At 51.9% G+C, this 21,759-nt stretch overlaps 1 protein-coding gene across 1 annotated transcript in view; it reads right to left on the reverse strand.

The window, feature by feature from the left end:
- RPS6KC1 (ribosomal protein S6 kinase C1) overlaps positions 1 to 21,759 on the reverse strand; it is a 101,937-nt gene that overhangs the window by 19,755 nt on the left and 60,423 nt on the right. Inside the window, exons 9-12 of the mRNA XM_056110806.1 lie at positions 9,297 to 9,344; positions 7,925 to 8,057; positions 1,447 to 2,877; positions 1,086 to 1,175 (exon numbers count right to left, since the gene is read on the reverse strand). Coding sequence (XP_055966781.1) covers positions 1,086 to 1,175; positions 1,447 to 2,877; positions 7,925 to 8,057; positions 9,297 to 9,344 — 1,702 coding nt within the window. The remainder of the gene's footprint in view (positions 1 to 1,085; positions 1,176 to 1,446; positions 2,878 to 7,924; positions 8,058 to 9,296; positions 9,345 to 21,759) is intronic.

Here is a 21,759-nt window from a genome sequence, read left to right on the forward strand (position 1 = left end):
CAGAATCACGTCCCATTATGCAGCAAAAGTACAGAGGCCTCCAGTAAAAGCATCAAATGTGGCACGGACCAGTAACTGAGCAGGCCAGGTCCACATCCTCAGCCCGCAACCCTCTGAAAGTCAGCGGTGAGGGGTGAGGGTCGGGGGGATGAATAGGCCGGCTCTGCAGGCAGAGCTGAGCACAGGCATGATCCAAGAACAGCCCCGCCGGCCGGTGTGGGACGGATTCCCACGGAGACCTTCCCATTCATGGCAGAAGCACTGAAGGCTCCCCCCCCCCCCCAAAAAAAAAAGCCTCCTGTGAAGGGAAGGAGAAGTGAAAAAGACCTTGTGTCCAGCACCTGGCCAAGAGACTACTTGTCTGAAAGCAGGAAGGGTGCGCTGGCCGCACCTTCTCCACTCTGGGAGGGGCTCGTCAGCAGCCACTGAACTCCTGGAGGTTTCACCACAAAGCCCCAGGTCACCCTGCGGGTCACTCTGCCTTCGGAATTCTGTGTTAAGTCAGGAACAACCCAATCACCCATGGAAGGAGGCTCAGGGGCTTGAAAGACCCTAAAGCCACAGAGAACTAAGCACCAATTCCAAGCAAAGCAGTCTCCTTCCACCATTACCTACACACAGGCGCGCACACACATGCATATGCACATATGGGCAGACACGAGGGCACACACATGCACTCACTTGCACTCGAGCACATGTCCAGATGCACATGTGTGTACACATGCATAAGCACATGCACTCACTCTCGCACATATGCACACATAGGCACTCACTGGCACCTATCTGTGCACACACGCATTCACACGCACACACGCACACACACACAACCACGGATTCCAGAGGATCCATCCTCACATTTTCTTCACCGAAAGCCAGAGAGATCTACGCGCCCTGTCTCTCCAGAAACTGCAAGAGAAGAACTTGCTTCTGTTGGGGCGAGAGTGTTGGGGGTACGCTGACCCGGGACACAGGACCGCCCAGCGCTGCCCCCCTTTCAGGTGAACCTTGTAAGGAATGCTCGGATCCGGGTCACACATCAGCCCAGAGTCCCCCTCTCCAGCGGGACGCGTGAGGGGTGCGCTGACCTGGGGCGCAGTACAGCCTCTCCACGGCGTCGCTGTCACAGGGATCTTCAACCTCGCTCCACCTGCTGAAATACGTTAGCTGAATGTGTCCTAAAAACAAAACGACAGGAGAAATCAAAACATTTTTCTCTTCCATTTTCTGCAGAAGTGAACTGTAATTACTCCTTTTGTAGCTAAAAACAGTATCATTAAGAATAATGGCATCATTAAGTACTAGAAGCTATTACTGGGGGTGAATTTGCTGCACTGATAATGAAGCTCCAGACAGGAAATGAAGATACTAATTACAAGATAAAACGCCTACTCAGTTAATTGGAAGCAACAGCGAATAAAAAGAAATGCATTTGCTAAAGTTCCTGACCTCTATCATTCAATAAGATGTTGTTTGGGTTCAGATCGCGGCACACAATCCCTTCCCGGTGCAAGGCATCGAGCGCCACCACCATCTCGGCTGCCCAGCGCTGCACACAGCCCTCCGGGATGGAGAACCTGGCGTGAAGGGCGAGTTGCTTATCCAGGGCCTCAAAAACCTGGTGTATCTCCCCATCTTCAGCCAGGGCTGTCCAGCTCTCTGCCGCGGTCTCCGGGCCTCGTGGGGACAGGCCCAGACTTCCGAAGGCCTTGTCGCCGGGCGTGTGCTCCGCAAACAGCAGGACCTCTTCTGCCTGGAAAGGGCCCGGGCCTGCCTGGTGTCCAGCAGGGTCAGCTGGGCAGCTGGGGGCCTGACCACCACTTCCTTCTGCACCGCTGGGACCCCGTGCAGAACCCTCCTCTCCGAGCTTCTGGTCACTATCAACAGTTCCAGCAAGGACGCCCCCCATGGCCAGGGGGATCTCTGTCCTCCACTGGGACTGGGGCCTGGAGGGGTTACCTCCCTCCTCGGCGGCCCATTCCTCGAACTCTCCACTGGGCTCGGGGCTGAGGCCAAGGCACAGTACGTCAGGGGCTTCCAGGAGTCGGCTGTCCCCCAGGCCCGGAGGTGGCATCGAGCAGGGGGCAGGGCCCATGGCCTCCACCCTGGTTGCCTGCGGTCCAGCCGGCAGATTGACCAGGAGGTCGGGCCTTCCCTCCTCAGCTGCAGGGTTGGCGTCCAATGCAGCGTCTTTGAAAGAAATGACAGGCACAGAGTCAACCTCGTGCCCACCAGGGCGTGTGGCGGGGGACGGCAGGTAACCAGGACTCTCCGCCAACTCCAGCCCCAGGAGGTCACTGGCGCTGTCCTTGCTGTCGATCCGGAAGAAGTCCAGGGGGCTGCCCCGGGAGGCTGCTGAGGAGGCCACTTCCAGGTCGCTGTCTGGAGGACGGAGCCCGCACACCGAGGCCCGGGGCGGGCTCTCAGCAGTAGGTGGGGTGGGCCGGCCATCCTCGGGCCTTCCCAGAGGTTCCTCGCTCAGGGCCCCGGGCTCAACCTTCTCCTGCCCGTACTCTTTGCACAGCGTGGAGTAGCTGGACGTGCAGCCCTCCTCAGAACTCGAGCCTGACCCCGACCACCGGGGGGAGCTCGCTTGGCCGTCCTCCTCCTCCTCGGGCTCCTCCTCCTCCTCCTCCTCCTCCTCCTCCTCCTCCTCCTCCTCGTCCAGTTGGCTCCCCTCTTGAGAGCTGGGCTGGAGGCTGGTCCGCAGTGGCAGTGGCAGAGCCAAGGCTCCCAGGGGCCTCCCAGCGGCCTGAGGGCTGGACACGGGCAGCTGTTCAGGGACTTGCCTCAGGCTGTGTGCTCCTGCGGCCTCTGCCGCCAGGGTATTCTCGGGGCTCCTGCTGAGAAATCTACCGATATACGACCAGAGTTTGCCACCTGCAAGCAAGTATGAGAATGAAAGAATTATTAAGATCCCAAATTACTACTTATTGGTAAATAAGCTTGACTTTAAATAAGCTTACAGCGGGTAGGGCATTTGCCTTGCACACGGCCAACCAGCCCAACCCAAGTTCAACTCCTCCGCCCCTCTTGGAGAGCCCGGCAGGCTACCGAGAGTATCTCACCTGCACGGCAAAACCTGGCAAGCTCCTCGTGACGTATTCAATATGCCAAACACAGTAACAGCAAGTCTCAAAATGGAGACATTACTGGGCCCGCTCGAGCAAATCGATGAACAACAGGAGGACAGTGACAGTGACTAGACAGAAGCCAAGTCTCCTAGAAAGCACTCAAAGGTGACAAGGCCATACTCTCTCACGCAGGATGGAAAAGCACTGTGCCCCAACACCTTCCGTCCCTACCCACCTGAAAGGCTGGTGTCAATCACGTTTACAAGACAGCAGTTGTCTCCCTCTGCGGGGAAATCAATCTTGACAAATACGACCAGGTAACCTCACAGGTAACCTCACAGCTCAGTATTTGGCTTTAAAGGCCGTGATGGAGCAGCAGAAACATCTGTTTATGCAGAAACTGTTTCAAGTACAGGCACTAGTCCCTGCAGAAGTGCCTAAGCCGCTGCTCCTCAGACTGCGGGAGCCCTCGGGGCTCAGCGGGGAGTGGGGGGGACCAGGCCAGACTGTCCCACTTTTCCTCCCCCATACAAAGTGAAAACAGTTGGGGGGACTGGGGAAAAGGAGCTGGGGGCAGGTATGAAGCAGTCAGGCAATCACGGATGAAGCAGGCCACTGCCATCCAAGTCTGTGCTCTGATGTGTACCAGACACCTATGGAAACCAAATCCCAACAACGTCACAGAAACCAATGCTTTGCCGGCAATACTCTTGGGTAGTTAACTTTAGCCTAGTTTTCCTTTATTGGTTAAGACCAATAAAAACCTGCTAGAGTGATCAGTCCAGCTCCCAGGAGGGCACCTGCACACAGCCAAGCCAGGTTCAATCCCTGATACCACACATGGTGCCCTGAGCCCACTGGACGTGACCCCTGAGCACAGAGCCAGGAGTAAGCCCTGAGCACAGCACCACTGGGTGCTACCCCCCAACATAAATTAATTTAAAAAACCAATTTCTCTTCCTAACTAGAATCATTACATACTTTAAACTATAAAACAGGTACTAACCAACTGCCAAAGTTAAACTGATTACAATTGTTCTGCAAGAAAGTGGAGTTGGCTCCAGAAATCTTAACCAGTCACCACAGAAGCAAACTTAGCAAAGATCTAAGTGGCACTTTCCCTATGAGGAGACTAAGGTGCTGAGGCCCGCTCCTGCGCAAAGACTCCTTTCAGGAGATTTTGCACGTTCATTATTCAGCATCATATAGCAAGGGAAACAGGTCTGAAAGTCGATCTTCTTCTCTTTGGTCTTAAAACTCCTTTAAAGCGGGGTAAGGAGCCTTGTTCTGCCAGGGACCATGTGGACATTTCCACCATCAGTGGAGGCCAGCAGCCTACAAGAAGTGTCTGTCCTGTCGAGCACTATTTCACGAGCCTTTTCAGCCCACAGGCGGTACATCCCTAACCTGCTCTGGAGGAGACAGTACACCGGGCCACGATGAACTGTGCCCAGCAGACCCCCCTGATGCCCTGGGAGTGATGGCACCGAGCAGGACACCTCCCCAGCACCACTGCCCGGCACCGTCCGGATGGCCCATGACACAGCAGCAGTGCTTTCTCTGAGGAGAGGCAGAGTCTTCCTCCCAGTCGTGGGCAGGGCAGGGGGCATGGGCCGCAGAGCTGACATCTCTGCAGTTTCAGAGACAGCAGAGAGAGCTCCAGGAACGGGCTAAGAAACGCTGCATTCCTCCCTTGACCAGCCCACCCGAGCAACACTGGCCACTACAGACAATCCCCCTCAGCCCCAGAGCCTCTCCACCAGGACCCGCTGACACGTGGCTGGATGTCTCAGTCACCCTTTCTCCCGGGCTTCCTGTATCAGACAAGCTTCTGAGCCCACGGAACCCAGCCACGGTCTTCCTCTTCTGATTCCTTTGGCCAGGTCCCACGGAGCAAGGCTGAAGCCATGCTGACATTCCATGTCCTTCCTGAGTCTCAAACAATACAGCCCGCCACCAGGGAACCTCCCTCTGGGCCTGGGGCCTGTAACCTACGGATCACTTCCCCGAGCCCTCTGTCCACGTGCCCCATACCCGGCACAAGACAGGATCACCCCAGGACTCAGACCTCTCCCTCTTCTCTTCCCAGAATGCATCTGCACTGAACCTCTCACATATAACCCTAAGTGTAATGAGCACGAAGTATGACAGGGGGCCGAGCATGGTGAGTACTGAGTCTGATGAGTACAAGCAGAATAAGCACTGATTACGATGGGTGCTGAACACAGTGTGCACTGAGCATGAGTACTGAGTACGGTGAGTGTTGTGTATGATGGGTACTGAGCAAGATTAAGTTCTGAAAGGTTCCTCTACTGTTGTTTAACAAGCTTCTATCAAAATAAAACCATCCACACAATGCGGTCAGAGTGACAGTACAGCGGGGAGGGCATCTGACCTGGGTTCAATCCTCTGGAATCACACATGGTCCCCCAAACCTGCCAGGAGTGAGCCTTGAGCACAGAGTCAGGAGTAAGCCCTGAGCACCACTGGGTGTAGCCCCGAACAGAACAAGATAAACTGTGTTTCCTTTAAAGTATGAATTAGGAAACTGGCTCCATGGCCAGTCATGGGCACCCACGCAGTCCTGGACCCTGACAAAAACGCCCATAGACCTACGGGCAAAAGTATGAGAACAATCTAACCACTAAATAACTTGGGGAGCAGTTGAATAAGTGATGAAGTCTATACCTCCAAACACACGGTTCCCTCTTAGTAACATCCTTGAGTCTTGTTAGCCACCGGCCTGGCCTCATTCCAAGTACCACATGTTTCAGCCACGGGCCCTCACCCTGACTCCAGGTGGGTGATCCTGGGACAGTGTCGGGGCCACACTGGGAAAGCTGGATCTGGCCCTGGGGAGAAGGTACAGACAGACAATGTTGAGCTGGGTAATGGGGTACTGTGCCTGTTTGGGGTGCTGGGCCTGGTCTGGGTGCTGGGCCTGATGTCGGGGTACTGGGCCAGACATCAGGATGCTGGGCCGGGTATGGAGGTGCGGGGCCGGGCGGAGGGGTGCTGGGCCTGATATGGAGTGCTGGGTCAGATGTAGGGACCAAGTGTGTGTGTGTGTGGGGGGGGGGGGGCTGGGCCGGATATGGGGGATGCCTGGCATGTGTGGGGCCCTGGGTTCAACCCCTAACAATGCATGGTTCCCTGAGCACCAGCCATAGCTCTGGTGCCCCCACCCACCCCAGCATCCCCAGATACAAGGAAAACTTTATTGTATCGTAAAATCCTCTTAAACAACAGACATCTGAATTGAAGGGTCAAATAAGTTCCTCTCTTATCACCACCTCAACGAAATAATCCAGAATTCAATAGTCAGAGCCTCCTACTTCTGCCACCCCCGATGCCTCCAACCATCCCGACACGACATGCTCCTCCCGCTCCAGTGTCAGACCCAGACAGCAGTGAAGAAGGGAGGATGGGGTGGGCCCTCCGAAGTCCTGGGAGGCTGGGATCTGCCTCTCTCGACCCAAGGGGCTTTCTGAGAATGAAGGTGAGATGAGATCAGCTGAACTGTCAGCTTCAGGGTGCAGCAGAGAAAGCGGGAACGCGACGAAGGAAACGGAGTCTGGTTTGGAGGAGGAGGAGGAGGAGGAGGAGGAGGAAAAAGAAGAAGAAGCTGCCTGGACAGAGACAGTCTCGGGCTGAAGGGCCCAGACAACACCACAGAAAGACCCACCCTGGGCACAGAACCATGACTGTGATCACTTCCATCCTGCTGACCTTGTTCCAAATTATTATGGATTATAACTACACGAGTCACTCAGCTCCACACCAGAGGTGGCTGTATTTGGCGATCGGATGACACGACCTCTAATTCAATAATGTCTGTAATGCACTGGGATCCTCAGATAAAAGCCGTCTATAATGTCAGAACAAAGGTGAATTAGTCATCCAATTCACACACACAATTAACTCTCTTAATACCTGAGAGACCACACAGCCCCTTTTGAATTTCCTATTAAATATCGCATATGGAGGCCTCCCTCCATCTGATGGGGCCCCGGCCTACTTCACAATAAAAAATATCAATAGTTTATCACCCCCGTCAAAATCTCGCAGGAGTTACCTATTCCACAATGCACCTTTTCCCAGGAAAATCCACTGAATTCACAGGTTATGCCTTATTAGCAAAGCACCCACGTTCTTTTTTTCTCAATGATGTAAAAATAATAACACCTTCATGAAATGTGCGAAATAATGTTTTACTAATTTAAGAACACCTCTTAAAACCCTGAAAAGTAGTACTCAATGTGTGATCTGTATTTAAATGCTGTACTGTGACTCTAAATAAAATACACTTAAATCCACATGTGAAAAGGGCAAAAACAAATCAAAATATCATTTGGGGCCCACCTGTTCCCTCTCCTATGAGCTGAGAAGTCTGAAGAGTCTGAAAGCAGAGGAGAGTTTCTCTGCACCTATGGAGTGCTGATGCTGTATTAGTAAGAACTCACGTCGGAATAACTAGGCGGTGTCAAATGGTAAGCAAATACCAGGTCCTTCTAAAAAAGGAGGGAATTAATTAATTCTTCAGGGTATGCCTTTAATTTTAGTCTGTGAACATCAGAGTCATCTAGCATGAACGAGAGACAAGACTAAACCCCTGCCTGACACAGAGCTGCATGTCAGAGGTACCGGCGGAGGTAGAAGGCCCTCAGGAACGCCGAGCCCACACCAGCCCCCGGGGTCCCACAGGTAGATGGGAAGAAGGAACCCATCCTCTTTGGATGACGGGTGGGAGGCAAGACAGGGGTGTGCTCGATTCGCTGCAGACACAAAAGCCCCCCGCAGGCATGGGCTCCGGGTCCAAGCTGAGCGCCGGGGAGAGGTCAGTCCACACACACCTTCAGCATGCTGCAGCACCAGGAACACAGATTCGTCGGACACAATGTACTTGTGCAGACGCACCATGTGGGGCACACGGCGGGGGATGATGGTCCTTCTGCCTCCGCTGCCCGCGCTGCTCTTCCTCAGGCCCTGAGAGAAAACACGAAGGTCAGTCATGCCCCCAGCTGCCTCTGGAGCGTGCTGTGCTCGGGGTCCAGCAACCAGACCAGCCCCCACTCAGCTGCCACTCTCTGCCCTGTCCCAGGGGCCCTACTGATAGCACCTGGCATACCGCCAGGCACAGAAGATGCCACCGTGCTGCAATGTCATGGGTCGAGTCCCCATCAGCAAGGCTCCAGCCAAGCCCCTGAGCTCTTCCCGGGTCCCCTGCCTCCAGCTCCTGGTCCCAAAAGTGCTGCCCAGGCCGGCAAGACACCATCCAGTTCCTGAGATGCAGGATCGGCACAAGGAGTCAGACTGAGCCCCTGACAACACTGGGAACCTCAGGGTTCTCCTGGAGCGCAGGAGATGGGCATATGAGCTTGGGGCTACACCCGAGCTAGAAGTCAGGCCAAATCTCCTCCCAAAAAGACACTTGTTTCAGGATGGGTCCATGTGACTTACTGCCATGCTGACAAGTAGAGGCACAGAAATATTAGGCTAATGGGAACTAATTAACTCCAGAGGCTGTGGCTGTGCTTAAATGAGAGTATTTTTAAAGGAGGTGCCGTCACGATTCATTTCAAATTCAGTCTCAAAATCAGAAAACGGGATTTTTCTCTCCTTGTTCATTTAGTGATAAATAGAATTAAAATTGAATTTAGAGCAAAAATTGGTTACAAAAGGCCTGAGGCAAGATTCAGCTCTTAGGCGCTGCAGTCACGATTCAAATAAGAGTATGTGTGAGCGTCACAGACAGCATGTACCATTACAGACGTGACCGTTACAGACAATGTAACTATCACACACCATGCTTGTGACCATCACAGTGGTGATCCTCACAGACCATGTGTATGATGATCCTCTCAGACAGTGTTAGTAATGGGCACAGATCGTCATGAGTGTGACTGTCATAGATAGTGTGTGTGATCTCACAGACCCTGTGGTAATCCTCACAGACCGTGTGTGTGACTGTCACAGATCACGTGTGAACATCAGGGACCATATACGAATATCACAAATCATGTGCGTGACTAAACCATGCCAACGTGGAGCTGTGCCGGGACTCCCCGCTTCCTTTTCACCATCACCCTGCAGCCTGTGTGTCAGCTGTGACTGGCAGACAGTAGGTGAAGTGAACAACCTCACCAGAGACACCTGGGTGCCTTCTCTCAGAACAGAGTTTGGGGAAAAAAAGTTTACATCATTAAGAACACAAACTGTACTTACTTTTAAGATGAACGTCTGTCCTGTCCTTGTGTCCATTACCAGTAAGACCTACATGAAAGATATGAATGGTACTTACTCCCAGCACGACACACTCACTCACAACCTCTGAGACTATGCCAAAAGGATGGAAGAGGAAGCTGCTGGACTGACCTCCCCTCAGACTGCTGATTTCTGGATCCCTTTTTTTTTCATTTTTTAATTTTATTTATTGAATCACCGTGAGAGCGGTTACAAAGCTTTCAGGTTTAAGTCTCAATCATACAATGAAACACCCATACCTTCACCAGTCCCCATTCTCCACCCCCCAAACCCCAGTATACCCCCATCCCACACCCACCCCCTACCTGTGGGGCAGATGATTTCCACATTACTCTCTCTCTACTTTGATCACATTTAGTATTTTGACACCAGACCCACCATTATTATTTGGGGTGCTGGAGCAATAGCACAGCTAGTAGGGCATTTTCCTTGCAAGCGGCCAACATGGCTGACCCGAGTTTGATTCCTCCGCCCCTCTCGGAGAGCCCAGCAAACTACTGAGAGTATCTCGCCCACACGGCAAAGCCTGGCAAGCTACTCGTGACATATTCGATATGCCAAACACAGTAATAATTGTCACAATGGAGACGTTACTGGGCCTGCTCGAGCAAATCGATGAACAACGGGAGGACAGTGACAGTGACGGTGACCCCAACACTCAGATCTGCTGAATAGGCAACAGTAGGCAATTTGTTTTCTATTGCTGGTTAAGAATAACATATGATGTCACATAGCTGCGGTAGTGGCCACGCAATTTTGAAATTCAGAAATTTTAACACTTAAATCTGGAGGGACTCCTGCCAAAACTTGCTGGGTTCCAAGATTTGTTCCTGAGTCTCTGGAAGATGGTGGCCACCGAGCTGCCTATGGGGAGCAGGCAGAGGGACAACATCCTTTCCCTCCTGGGGTGGCCCAGCGATGATAACCTACTGCGGGGTCCAGACGCATTTCTGCCAAAAGCCACTGGTTTCCGAGATTTGTTTCTGAGTCTCTGGGATCATGGCCAATAAGCAGCTTGATCAGGAGCCAGAGAGGCCGTTCATGGGTGACAACTTGGGGTCTCGTTGGGGTGGGGAGGAAAGGGCCGGCTCCACCCCCATCCTGTGAGGCCCCACGTCTTGTCACTGCGGGACCAAACCTGACAGTCCAGTGGCCTCTGGAAGATGGCAGCCACCTGGCCACCAGGGGGAACAGGCCAAGGCACGAAACCTACTCTCACCCGGGGTAGCCCAGCACCAGTAACCTATTGCAGGGACCAGACGCACTTCTGCCAAAAGCCGCTGGGTTTCGAGATTTGTTTGAGAGTCTCTGGGATCATGGCCATTTAAACGGTTTGATCAGGAGCCAGAGAGGCCTTTCATGGGTAGTGACTCGGGCTCTCATTGGGATGGGGAGGAAAGGGCTGGCTCCACCCCCATCCCGTGAGGCCCTGCATGTCTTGTCACTGAGGGCCCAAACCTGACTGTCCAATGGTCTCTGGCAGATGGTGGTCACCGAGCCGCTAAGGGGGAGCAAGTGGATATGGATCAATTTTTAAAGCCTCTCAATCACAGAATGAAAACTGTCTTACCTAAAGTGGGCTTTATTAGGGTTTCCGTTTCTATAAATGCCATATTGTGTGTGTGTGTGTTTGTGTGTGTGTGTGTGTGTGTGTGAGAGAGAGAGAGAGAGAGAGAGAGAGAGAGAGAGAGAAATATATTCTTTGTTTTGGAGAGGTAGATATCACTCCCGGACTAAATAGATTGTAGATCAGGTAAGGCACTTGCCTTGAGAACCATACAGGATGCCAGGGAATGCCGTATTTTTAAAACATGACTGGGTATCTTGCATTTACTCTTTCTTAATAATTTATAAGAAATAGTGAAGAAAAATAAGGATTATTTTAAATACTTTTCCTTACAAGACCTCTATAATTAAAAACAATTTCGGGGTGGGAGGGTGAGGGCCTATGAGTGGGCGGAAGAGAGTCACCCGCAGGGTGAGACCCCTGCTGCATCCCCAGGCAAAACAACGGATCTCAGCCATAAATGTCTCTAGTCTAGACTCATTTTTGAGGACTCTGAAGAGACCACTGAAGTGTGCTCTTACTTGGAAAAGTAACTGGAAACAGAGCCCTCTCGGTCCTCAGATCCAACATCTAATCATAATGAACTGTCAGTTCACAGACTCCAAAACCGAAAGTCTAGGCATTGCTGCCATCTCTGTCTACCTCCTGACGCTCCCCGGCAACCGTGTGCCCGGCAGGCCACCTCCCCCAGGGCCTGCTGGCTTCCCCAAGCAGGTGAGAGGGAGCGGGGACAGACTTGGACCCCCAGTCCGCCTGCTCTTCAGTCCCTGTGTGACTGCTGCCCCGGGCAGGAGCCAGGACTGTGAGTGTGGGAGCTTGAGAAGAGGATGGGGGCCGGGGCCGGGGTCAGGCAGCTGAAGAAACACCATCTGCGCCGAAGGATAGGACCGCACTGAGGCACAAGCTAATCCCACAGAACAGCCCGGCCTTCTGCCCGGCTGCTACTCGCTTGCCGAACCATTCCTCATCCAGACTGACCACAGCTCCATGCAACTTCAGCCTCGCAACTCTGTCTATGCAGTCCTGCCCCAGATCCAGCGACACCTCCTCCCTGACTCCCCATCCCCACACACAGCAACAGCCTCATCACACACAGTAACAGCTGTCATCTCACACACTCAGTAGTGACTTCTCTCTCAACACAGTTACCAACTTATCTCTCACACAGTAACAATTTTTCATCTCACACACACAGTAACAATTTCTCATTATACACACATACAACCCTTCTTATCCACCCCCAATAGTGATGACTCCAATCCCAGTAGTTCTCACCCCCGTCAGCAACTGTCCACCCCAAGCAGATTCGAATTTTGCACTGACAGGTTGCAGGAGCAAGGCTCCATCTGCTGGGGGAGATCGGCGGGAAGCTGTGGGTGGGTCCTGTTGTCACCGGCAGGAGGCAGGCAGGTTGCAGGGGAAGGTGACTCAGGCAAGAGTCAGGACCCAGCACGGGGAACAGGTTTCCCCAGGCCCAGAGAGAGAGGACAGCAGCGGGTCAGATACTTGTCTTGCATGTGGCCCACCCCAGCCCATCCCCAGCACCACAAGGCCCTCCCAACACCTCCAAGAGCGACACCCAAAACCAGAGCCAGGACCACACGGTACGGTGTGTGTACCTGAGTGCGCACACACACAGAGACAGACGTACACCCCAGAAACTGAGAAGGAGCCGACTGAATTTCCTGCTTCATGCCACATGCCACAGACCTACGCTGGTTTTTGTTTTGGAGGCACAACCAGCCGTGTTCAGGGCTCACTCCTGGTGGGACTTGGGGGCCCACAGGCGGTGCTGGGGAGCAAAGTCAGTGCGCCCAACTCTTCTCAAGAGCCCGCCAGCTTTAGGGTAGCTCACAGCCAACCCAGTCTGCCCCCGAGCTCTCAACACCCGCAGGGCTGATGGGCGGGGGCCTGCCCCGACCCCTCAAAGACTGAGGTCTAGGTGAGAGTCTGGAAGAAGCTGAACCCAGGGAGGTGTTCCTGGCAGACAGCAGAGGAGGCAGGCTGAGAGGAGCGGGAGAAGAGTGGGACGGCCAGACAAAGCGTCCAACAACAAATCCAAGTTGCCTGCGAAGGAAAACGACCTCCTGAGAAGGCACTGTGCTCTCCCAGGTCCTCCCCTGGGACCATCTTCACCCCTGCTGCATCCGGGGGGAACCTTAGAGGAACACGAGCAAGAACAGGAGCTAGACACTGGCCTTCAACCGCAGTCCACTCTGCAGAGGAGGCAAACCCAGGGCTAACCTGCGCAGTCCCCGGGGCCAATCCCACCTGGATGAGACCGGCCTCACAGGACAGGGGGGAAATCGCACTAAGGCAGGGGCCGGCCGGGCAGGTGTAAATCAGGCGCGATCTCTTTGCAGGTCTCGTCTGGCCATGAAGCATGAAGTGATGGGATAAAGGGGCCAAATGAAGATGGATCTGGCAGCCGGAAAGCTGCTATGTTTCCACAGACTTCCTTCCTTCCCGGTCTGTGTACGACTAGACACCGTTCACATTGCGGCAATGAACACAAGAACATATGCGATTTTTTTGAAATGTGCCCTTTGACTGTCAGTTTCTCCCAAACAGGTGTTGACTAAATGATTATAAATTGGCCTCTGGATACACCTCTTCAACTGAGCCGTACAGGGCTGGTGATAATATAATTAGGCCTAAAAACATCAGGCTGGTGAGTGCTTTCCATCTGTTTGGCAATAATGTTTAGTTAACAATAGTCCTTAAAAGAAGCACCTTCAACTTCAGTTCTTAAAGTTATTTATAGGCCCATTCTTTCACCCCAGCGTGCCTGCTCACAAGAGCTTTAGCCACTTGGAAACTGTTAGCCATACGACTCGACGCAGAGAAAAAGCACTGCATTTAACATCTGTATCTTTCCAAATATACACGCTCCAACCTCATTTAAAGTCATTTCTTAATGAACAGTGTGATGGCGCTGCATTAATATCAGAGCCGCATGCTCAGGGCTCGGAAGGAGCCAAACCTTTTTTTTAACACTGACAGCAGGCCGATCCGTAACAGAGCTGCCAGCATAAAGGACAGAGTAATCGCTTCTTTAACCCTCAACCAGAATTTGATCATTTGTGGACTTGCACACATCCATTTCAAAACTGCTCACGGGTCTGCTCACCTCTATAAAGACAAAAACCTAATTTGGTACTAATTGGACACAATTGTCTTTTCAATTAAAGGCCCCCAAACCATCTTTCATTTCACGATTAAAAAAAGTACAATAAGTAAAACTGTCATGAAACCCTTATCCTGGCTGGCACGGCTCACTGAGAATGCTGGGCCCTCCACCTATGGCTTTTCCCCTCACAACTTCCTTTTCAGGCTGGATGAGCACCTGGTCCAGGAGCAGGGTGACCCCAGGCTCTGCCTGCAATGGGGAGACCGGGCTGAAAGAGTTCCTCACTGTGGGACGACTTTTCTCTGGGCCTCCCGTCCATCCCTGACACCCACGGCTCTTCCTTCCAGCGTGCCCAGGTCTGGTTCTTTTGGAACTGGTGGGGGAAGATCCAATGTCAAGGTGTCAGCCGCCTGGGCACACCAGGGCAGGCAGAGTGGGCAGGGCATGAGGAGTGTGTCTCCAAACAGTGCGATGAGATGTGGCAGAGAGGCAAGTACAAGGCTGGGGGCTGTGTCCGGGAGTCAGGACGATGGATGGGGAGTGAGGCCTGTGCAGAGCCCACGCGGCCACGGCTGCAGGGGACAGCAAGAGTGGCCGCCACTCTCAGGTCCTTTGGCTAAGTTGCTAAGAATGACCTGGACCCCGGTGTCTCAACGAAACTGCCCGCCTTCCTGTCAGGGGCACATGCCCGGGCTCCGAAGCAACTCAGGAGAGCTGCAGGGACGGCCTCCTGAACATACCCGCTAGCCCCACCCCTCAGGCCACACCCATGGTGGGGAGGGGGGCAGCCACACTGCTGGGATCCATGCGGAGTAACAGGCCACAGGAGAAGGCCCCAGAGCAGCCCGGGAGAGCTACGGCCCAACTCTGCTGTCAGACACCATTCCCTCCAGGGTCTCTGGGGGAACCACCTGGGTGGGGCCCGGCAAAGCAGACCAGGCTACACTGGAGCATCTCGAGACAAGCTCCGACGGAGGCCCCCCGCCCCATCACAGAAGCCAGCCCCGCTACTCTGCCCCAAAAGCTCTGATGAGCAAAGCCAGAGCTCCCGGGACGTCACCAAATGAGACCCAAATGCTACTTGCATTCAATGCTAAAAACTCATTTTGCTGTGTGTCCTGATAGTAGCCAAGTGCATCCTACTCCTAGTTCACTCCAGACCTTAGTCTTAGGAGTCACCTATAGAGTCAACCACCACGAAACAAGAAAGAGCGCGGGTGACCCGGGAGACCAGTTCTCCCAGCTGGTGTCCTGCGGCAGCCGCTCTCGGCCCATCTCAGGCTGCTTGAGTCGCACCAGCAGGAACAGGGCAGCGGCATGTGCATCCCCTCCAGGCTGCTTCCCTGCTGAGAACTGAAGCAGGATGGGGGGCGTGGGGGGGCTGCAGGACATTTCCCACTCTGGAGATCTATTTTCAGCAGGGAAAAGCATGAAAGGGTCACTAGACTGAAGGGAAATGGGGAGAAACCCCCGCATCCTACCGCTGTTGGCGAGCACGTGGCCGGGAAGCAAACAAGCCATCCCAGAAACTGTGCCTGTGGCCGGACAGCTGTGCCAGACATCCCCGACCCCAGGACAGGCAGGCACCGTCTCTGAGGCGGGTCACAGCCAGACGTCCCCGACCCCCGGGAACGAGGCGCTCACTCTCTGAGGCGGGGTAAGTTCTCCCTTCGTCCACGACCTAGAAATGCCTTAGAGACGCACAACAGAAAAGCCCAGCAGACCTGCATGCAGGTGCACTCAGCACCCACATCCCATTCTAATCCGGAAGTCCCAAACACCACCCAGGGTCTGAAACGCTTCTCAACACCATTCACTTAGAACAATGGCCCCAATCTAAATTTCAGGCGGGATGGGTGCCAGAGTGGTGGGAAAGCAGGAACACAAAGCCAGACTGGTAAATACCCAGCTTCTAAGAAAACATCAACTTCTACATTTCCTTAAATGCCCACCCATTAGCAAAGGTTCCGGTATGCTAATTTTTTAATTAAAAGCTATTTCAGCAGTGAGAGCTCTTTCATATGCACTACTGATTCTTCATCAAACGGGAACTTTCCAACTTAGCGCCCAGATAGCCCGTGGCAGCCTGAAGGTTCACCATCTGCTACCACCCGAAGTCACGGTGCCACCTTCAGAACACAGGCATCAAAGCCCGAGATGAGAGACAGACGAGATACTGCCTCAGTCAGCACCAGGCCTCCAGGGCCAGAGGCAAGCAACAGGCAAACAACCGGAAAATACAGGACATCAGGAACCATTCGGCTGTCCCCCTGCAACACCCCCCCAAGGTCACGGTGCACTCCAGGGCAGAACAAAGAGACAGGAGGAGGAAAACACCACAAACGGTATCTACTTAGGGAGATGCAGTGATTGCTCAGGGACCGATTTATTCAAAATGAGACGTAAAAAGTTAAGGTGTTTTCATCGGCACCGGAATAACAAGAACAATACTTTATTATGCCAACTCTCCACTGGCAGCTTCGTTTTCTGGCTCCCGAACTCAAACACGACCCAAAGGAAAGTGTGCTAGGAGATGAGGTTCCATTAAGATACCAATTAAAAACCCCAATTTCTCACGACTTAAAAGATAGCCTTTTAGGTTATAATTTACGGTTTACCACAGTCCTGCATACAGAAACAAAACACTGCGGTGTCTTTCCAAAAATAGCTGGAGGATTCAGAGCCTGGCCCCACAGCTGTTCCTGCATAGTCCATGAAGAGAAATGCACTCATGTGAAGCCTTCCTACACAGCCTGCAAGAAGCGTGCTGATCTTCTGTGAAGCTTCACGGGCTTGACACAGTCATAGGGCGAGCAACAGAGAAAACATCTTTAGGACCCAGAGGTGGCTCAGTGGTCAAGTACATGCAGGAATGAGACCTGGGTTCAAACCAGGACCACCACCACCACAACAACAAAAAAATACAAAAAATATTTCTTGGCTCTAGAATAGTCGATAGGGGGCCAGTGGTCTAGTACAGCAGTTAGGGCACTTACCTTGCACACAACCATCTCCGGCACCCTACCAGGCCTGATACCCGATACCTGAGCACAGAGACAGGAGTAAGCCCTGAGAAGCACCAGGAGTGATTCGTGAGCAGAGAATCAGTAGTGAGCCCTGAGCACTGCCAGATGTGGCCCCAAGTCTGCTGGCACCTCCTGATACCACCTCCCAAAAAACTAAAAGCAGGGGCTGGAGTGATAGCACAGCAGGTAGGGCGTTTGCCTTGCACGCGGCCGACCCGGGTTCGATTCCCAGCATCCCATGTGGTCCCCTGAGCACCCCCAGGGGTAATTTCTGAGTGCAGAGCCAGGAGTAACCCCTGTGCATCGCTGGGCGTGACCCAAAAAGAAAAAAAAAACCTAAAAGCAAATGTTTTTCATTAATTCTTTTCTTGGTGCAATGTTTTAATCCTTCTAAGCATCCACAGGGAATTAATTCTAAGGCACCTCCAAGCCAAGGACACCTGGAGAAAGGTCTTGAGGAAGGCCAAGTGCCAGCCCCTGAGCAAATGTGGCCTCCAGCTGCCTATGGGACACTGCAGGGCTGTCCTGGGGTGGATAGACCCTGCATGAGCTCAGCTGGTTCCACATGCCTCATCAATTCCCTATAAATAAGCAAAAAGACTACATTTGGGGAAGGTGTTTGGGGTCACACCCAGCAGTGCTCTGGAAACTGGACTGAAGGACTGTGCAGTGCCAGAGATCAGACCAGGGACCCCACACACAGGTTCCGTATGGCGAGTCACGGAGACAGTGAATGCTGTAATTCAGTATATGAATGTCTCAGGAGTCCTAATATTTTTAAAAAATAAACACACTTAGGTGGTGCCAAAACTAATTTGCAAATACAGGGAATTTAGTCAAAATTCAAAGGCCAGTCGTTCGACTCCGCTGCATTTCTCAGAACCACTGGAATCGAGTTGGCCAAGTCTCCTCTGAAAAACTGATGTCAAGATCAGAAAAGAAAGACATGATCTTGGTTTTTGTTTTGTTCTGTTTGGGGCCACACCCAGTGATGCTCAGGGGTCACTCCTGGCTCTGCACTCAGGAATCACTCCTGGCGGCGCTCAGGGACCATATGGGATGCCAGGCGTGAAACCCAGGTCGGCTTTGTCCAAGGCAAGCAGCCTACCCGCTGTACTGTCTCTCTGGCCCCAGAAAGAACGACATAATTTTGAAAAACCTTTCTCCCATTCCCGCAGAAAAGTCACTTGGCCAAAAACCAATCATTTCTCTTTAAACAAACAGCTAAATGTAGCCCTGCCCTAGAGTAATGTAAAATACATCCTATTCTCCAGAACACTGTCTAGGGAGCAATTATTTCGAGAACGCACATCCCGAGAATCTTGCCTCTTCTGTTCCGATTAAGCCTATTAAGTCAATCCTCCGCGATGCCCCATTCCAGGGTGCGACTTAGTGAGCAATAAGGTCCCCACGGAAACAGCTTTCATGAAGATGTACATACATGTGAAGAGTTCTACTTTATATAAATTTTGAATCCTAAGCTTGTACATCTATAACTTCTTCAAATCTGCTCCCAAAGGACATGGTGTGTCTTTGTATTAAAACTAGATAAAACTATAGCCAGCAGAAGGCAGAGTATAAAAGACAGAAAAACTGGTTTTCTAGCAGGAGCGCTGAAGAGCCAGGAAACAAGCACTTAGCAGGCTCTTCTCAGATCCCAAGGCTTTCAACGCTCCCCCTCCCTGGCGGCCTCATCTGGATTGTCTGTTTTCTGTTTTCACGGAAGCAACTTGCCCAAGGCCACAAAGAGATTATACCAAGTAGAGGTTCAAACTCGAGGTTCTGAGCTTACAGGCCCAAGTTCAGCTCCTGCCATTCAACTCCATAACGAAACCACTTCTTCTATTTTCTCTGGTTTGAGTTCTGAAGTTCACCTGGGAGAGTGACTTGGCACTTCAAACTTTAGATAAAAAGTCATTTGATTGAAAGTATTATCCAATGTACTTGGCTTTAGTTCCTTCCTATTTGCGTGTGCTAGAGAAGCACTACTTCAGCGCTAATATAAACTCTGTCCATTCACACCCTGGTTTAATACTCTCACTCCGTGGCAAACATATGTTCTACAAATGTGTTCAAGTCAAACAGTCCATGAAAACTGAAATCCATTCCTCAAAAGCAGAGAACACATCAGTGAGTTATGACAGTGCTCAGAGTCGGCACAGCCACCCTCTGCTCCTGCACCTACCCCATGAGGGCGAAGCCCAGAGACAGCCATGCCTCGGGCCCACCAATACAGGGCGCCTTCAGAGCCACCCCATCCCACTCCCAAGGGCAAGAAAGGTTAAATGCTTTTACTTTTTCTCATGCTTTTTAATGAGTTTTGTACTTCTGTAGCAGATGGGACCAATTTGTGGTACTGATTGATAGTTTACACTCCCGAGTATTCTGAAGCACACAGGAAGCAGACCAATACACCCTGACAAGCTGATGTCTCCGGACCACAGGGCAGCAGGAATGCAGATCCAGAGGACCTGAAATCTTGAAACCCATGCCCCAAACCCTTCCTTACTCATGGCCAGGTCAGTTTCCTCTGGCACCATCACAGAAAGTAAAAGCGTTGGAGCCATAGCACAGAGGGTAAGGTACTCGCCTTGCATGTGGCCCACCCAGGTTCAATCCCCAGCATCCCATATGGTCCCCCGAGCCCTGCCAGGAGGAACCCCTGAGAGCAAAGTCAGCGATAAGACCTGAGCACAACTGGGTGGCGGTGCGGCCCAAAAACCTAAAAGGTAAGTAAATAAAAAAGAAAATAAAGAGAGTTTCCACCGCCCTCTGAAACAGGCTAACAATGTATTTAAGGGGCCGAATAGTGATACGGCGGGTAAGTCCTTGTGTGCAGCCAACCCAGGTTCAATTTTTGCCAACAGCATATGTCCCCCCAGCTCTTCAGGAGTGAATCCTGAGGGCAGTAAGACCTGAGCACAGCCAGGTATGGCCCAAACACCGAACATACAAACAAAACCATTAAATCTGATTCAATCAGCAGAGACAGTGTTGGGGCAAGGCACTTGCCTTGCACATGGCTGACCCAGTCCCATCCTGCTCTTACACTGCCAGGAGTGACCCCTGAGCACACAGCTAGAAGCAAGCCCCAAGTACTGCCGGTTGTGACCCAAAAGCATATATGTAATATGTACATGAGTACATATACACATATATTCACACACAATAATAGTGAGCATATATATTATTGTTTTATTTATTATATCACTATTATTAATATGTCGCTATCGTTACTATTATTATTAATGTATCACTAAAACAGAAAAAAAATACGGGGAAGGATATTTTAAAAGTCAATTAACGCTTCTTAAGGAAGAGGTCATTAACAATTAAAACTGTATATGAAAACAGTAACTAGGGCCAGAGAGAGCTCGGGGGACTGGAGCACTGGCTTTGCGCACAGAAGCCCCCCCCCCCAGCATGACCCCCCTCCCCCTCCCTTCCTTCCATCTTCTCTTCCTTTCCTTCTCCCTTTCTCTTCCTCTTCCTGGTCTTCTGCACACAGAAGACCCCTCCCAGCATGACAGGGTCCCCCGAACCCTCCAGGAGTGATGCCCCAAGCAAAGAGTCAAGCAAGAGGCCCTGAGCCTACCAGGTATGGCCCCCAAAAACCAAAGACAAAGCAAAAACGACTAATCCCAAGTTTTCACGTAGAAATGTCCTTTTCGAGCAAGGCTCTTCCCTGTGTGATTTGCAGGGACCTACACACCTGGTCAAGAGGATGCCCCTGCAAGGCTGCGACAGGCGTCAGATTCCCCGACCCATCAACTCCTGCTCTGGCAAAACTGTCCGAAGAAACTATCCAAGGAGACGGTTTCTTTCGAGGCACTCATCACAGGCAGAGAAGCACAGTGGGGCCGACTGAGTCACAGTGCGGGCGGAGGAGCGGGCGGCTGTGAGGAAACCACCGCAGCATCTCCCAGGAAGCACGTGGTTTCCGGAGCCCTCGCTCAGAGACGGCAATGAGACCTACTTCCATTGTGGATGCCTTAGCAAGCAGATGTGAAGACCATTTCCACAGGCTTGCCATTTTACTAGTCCAGTCCAGACCGAAAGCATCAAGAGTTGATAAACAAGTGATGCGCGTGGCTGGGAAGACTCCAAGAAGCACAAACTCAGGCACTCCCTGGGGGGGCAGCAGAACCCGCTGGTCACTGCAGCGGTCACATACCACTAGGGCTATTTCAATACTCTGATCTACGTCAATTTCTATTAATTACAGTCCACAGCTCTTTCAAAAAGGAAAGCTAAGGGAATTATATTGAAATACAAGTGATACAGAACAGAAAATGCAATACTGAATAATGCCAAACTCTTGCATTTGGAAGTCTGGTGTATCAAGGTACCACAGGTGCTTTTTCCCCAATTCTCTCATCAGAACTTTGCGGTTTTCTGCATATTAATGAGAGACTATGAGATTTATAACTAAGTACCCCAGTGACAGGACGGCTAACTTCAAATTTTCCTCATCACTGACTGCTGGCATGTAAGAAAGTGCGGATGCTTTTAAAGCACATCCTCATCTGCTCTCGTTGCTTCTTGGCTCCAGGAGATTTCTTCTCGTCAATTCCTGGCAAAGACCACTAGGTCACCGGCAAACAAAGACAATCTTCTTTCTTTCTTTCTTTTTCTTTCTTTGTTTCTTTCTTTCTTTCTGTGAGTCTTTCTGAAGGAGGGCGGGCGTTTCTCCCAAGCAAT

The sequence above is a fragment of the Sorex fumeus genome, unplaced genomic scaffold (genome assembly GCF_029834395.1).
Source record: "Sorex fumeus unplaced genomic scaffold, SorFum_2.1 ptg000010l, whole genome shotgun sequence".
Taxonomy (NCBI): domain Eukaryota; kingdom Metazoa; phylum Chordata; class Mammalia; order Eulipotyphla; family Soricidae; genus Sorex; species Sorex fumeus.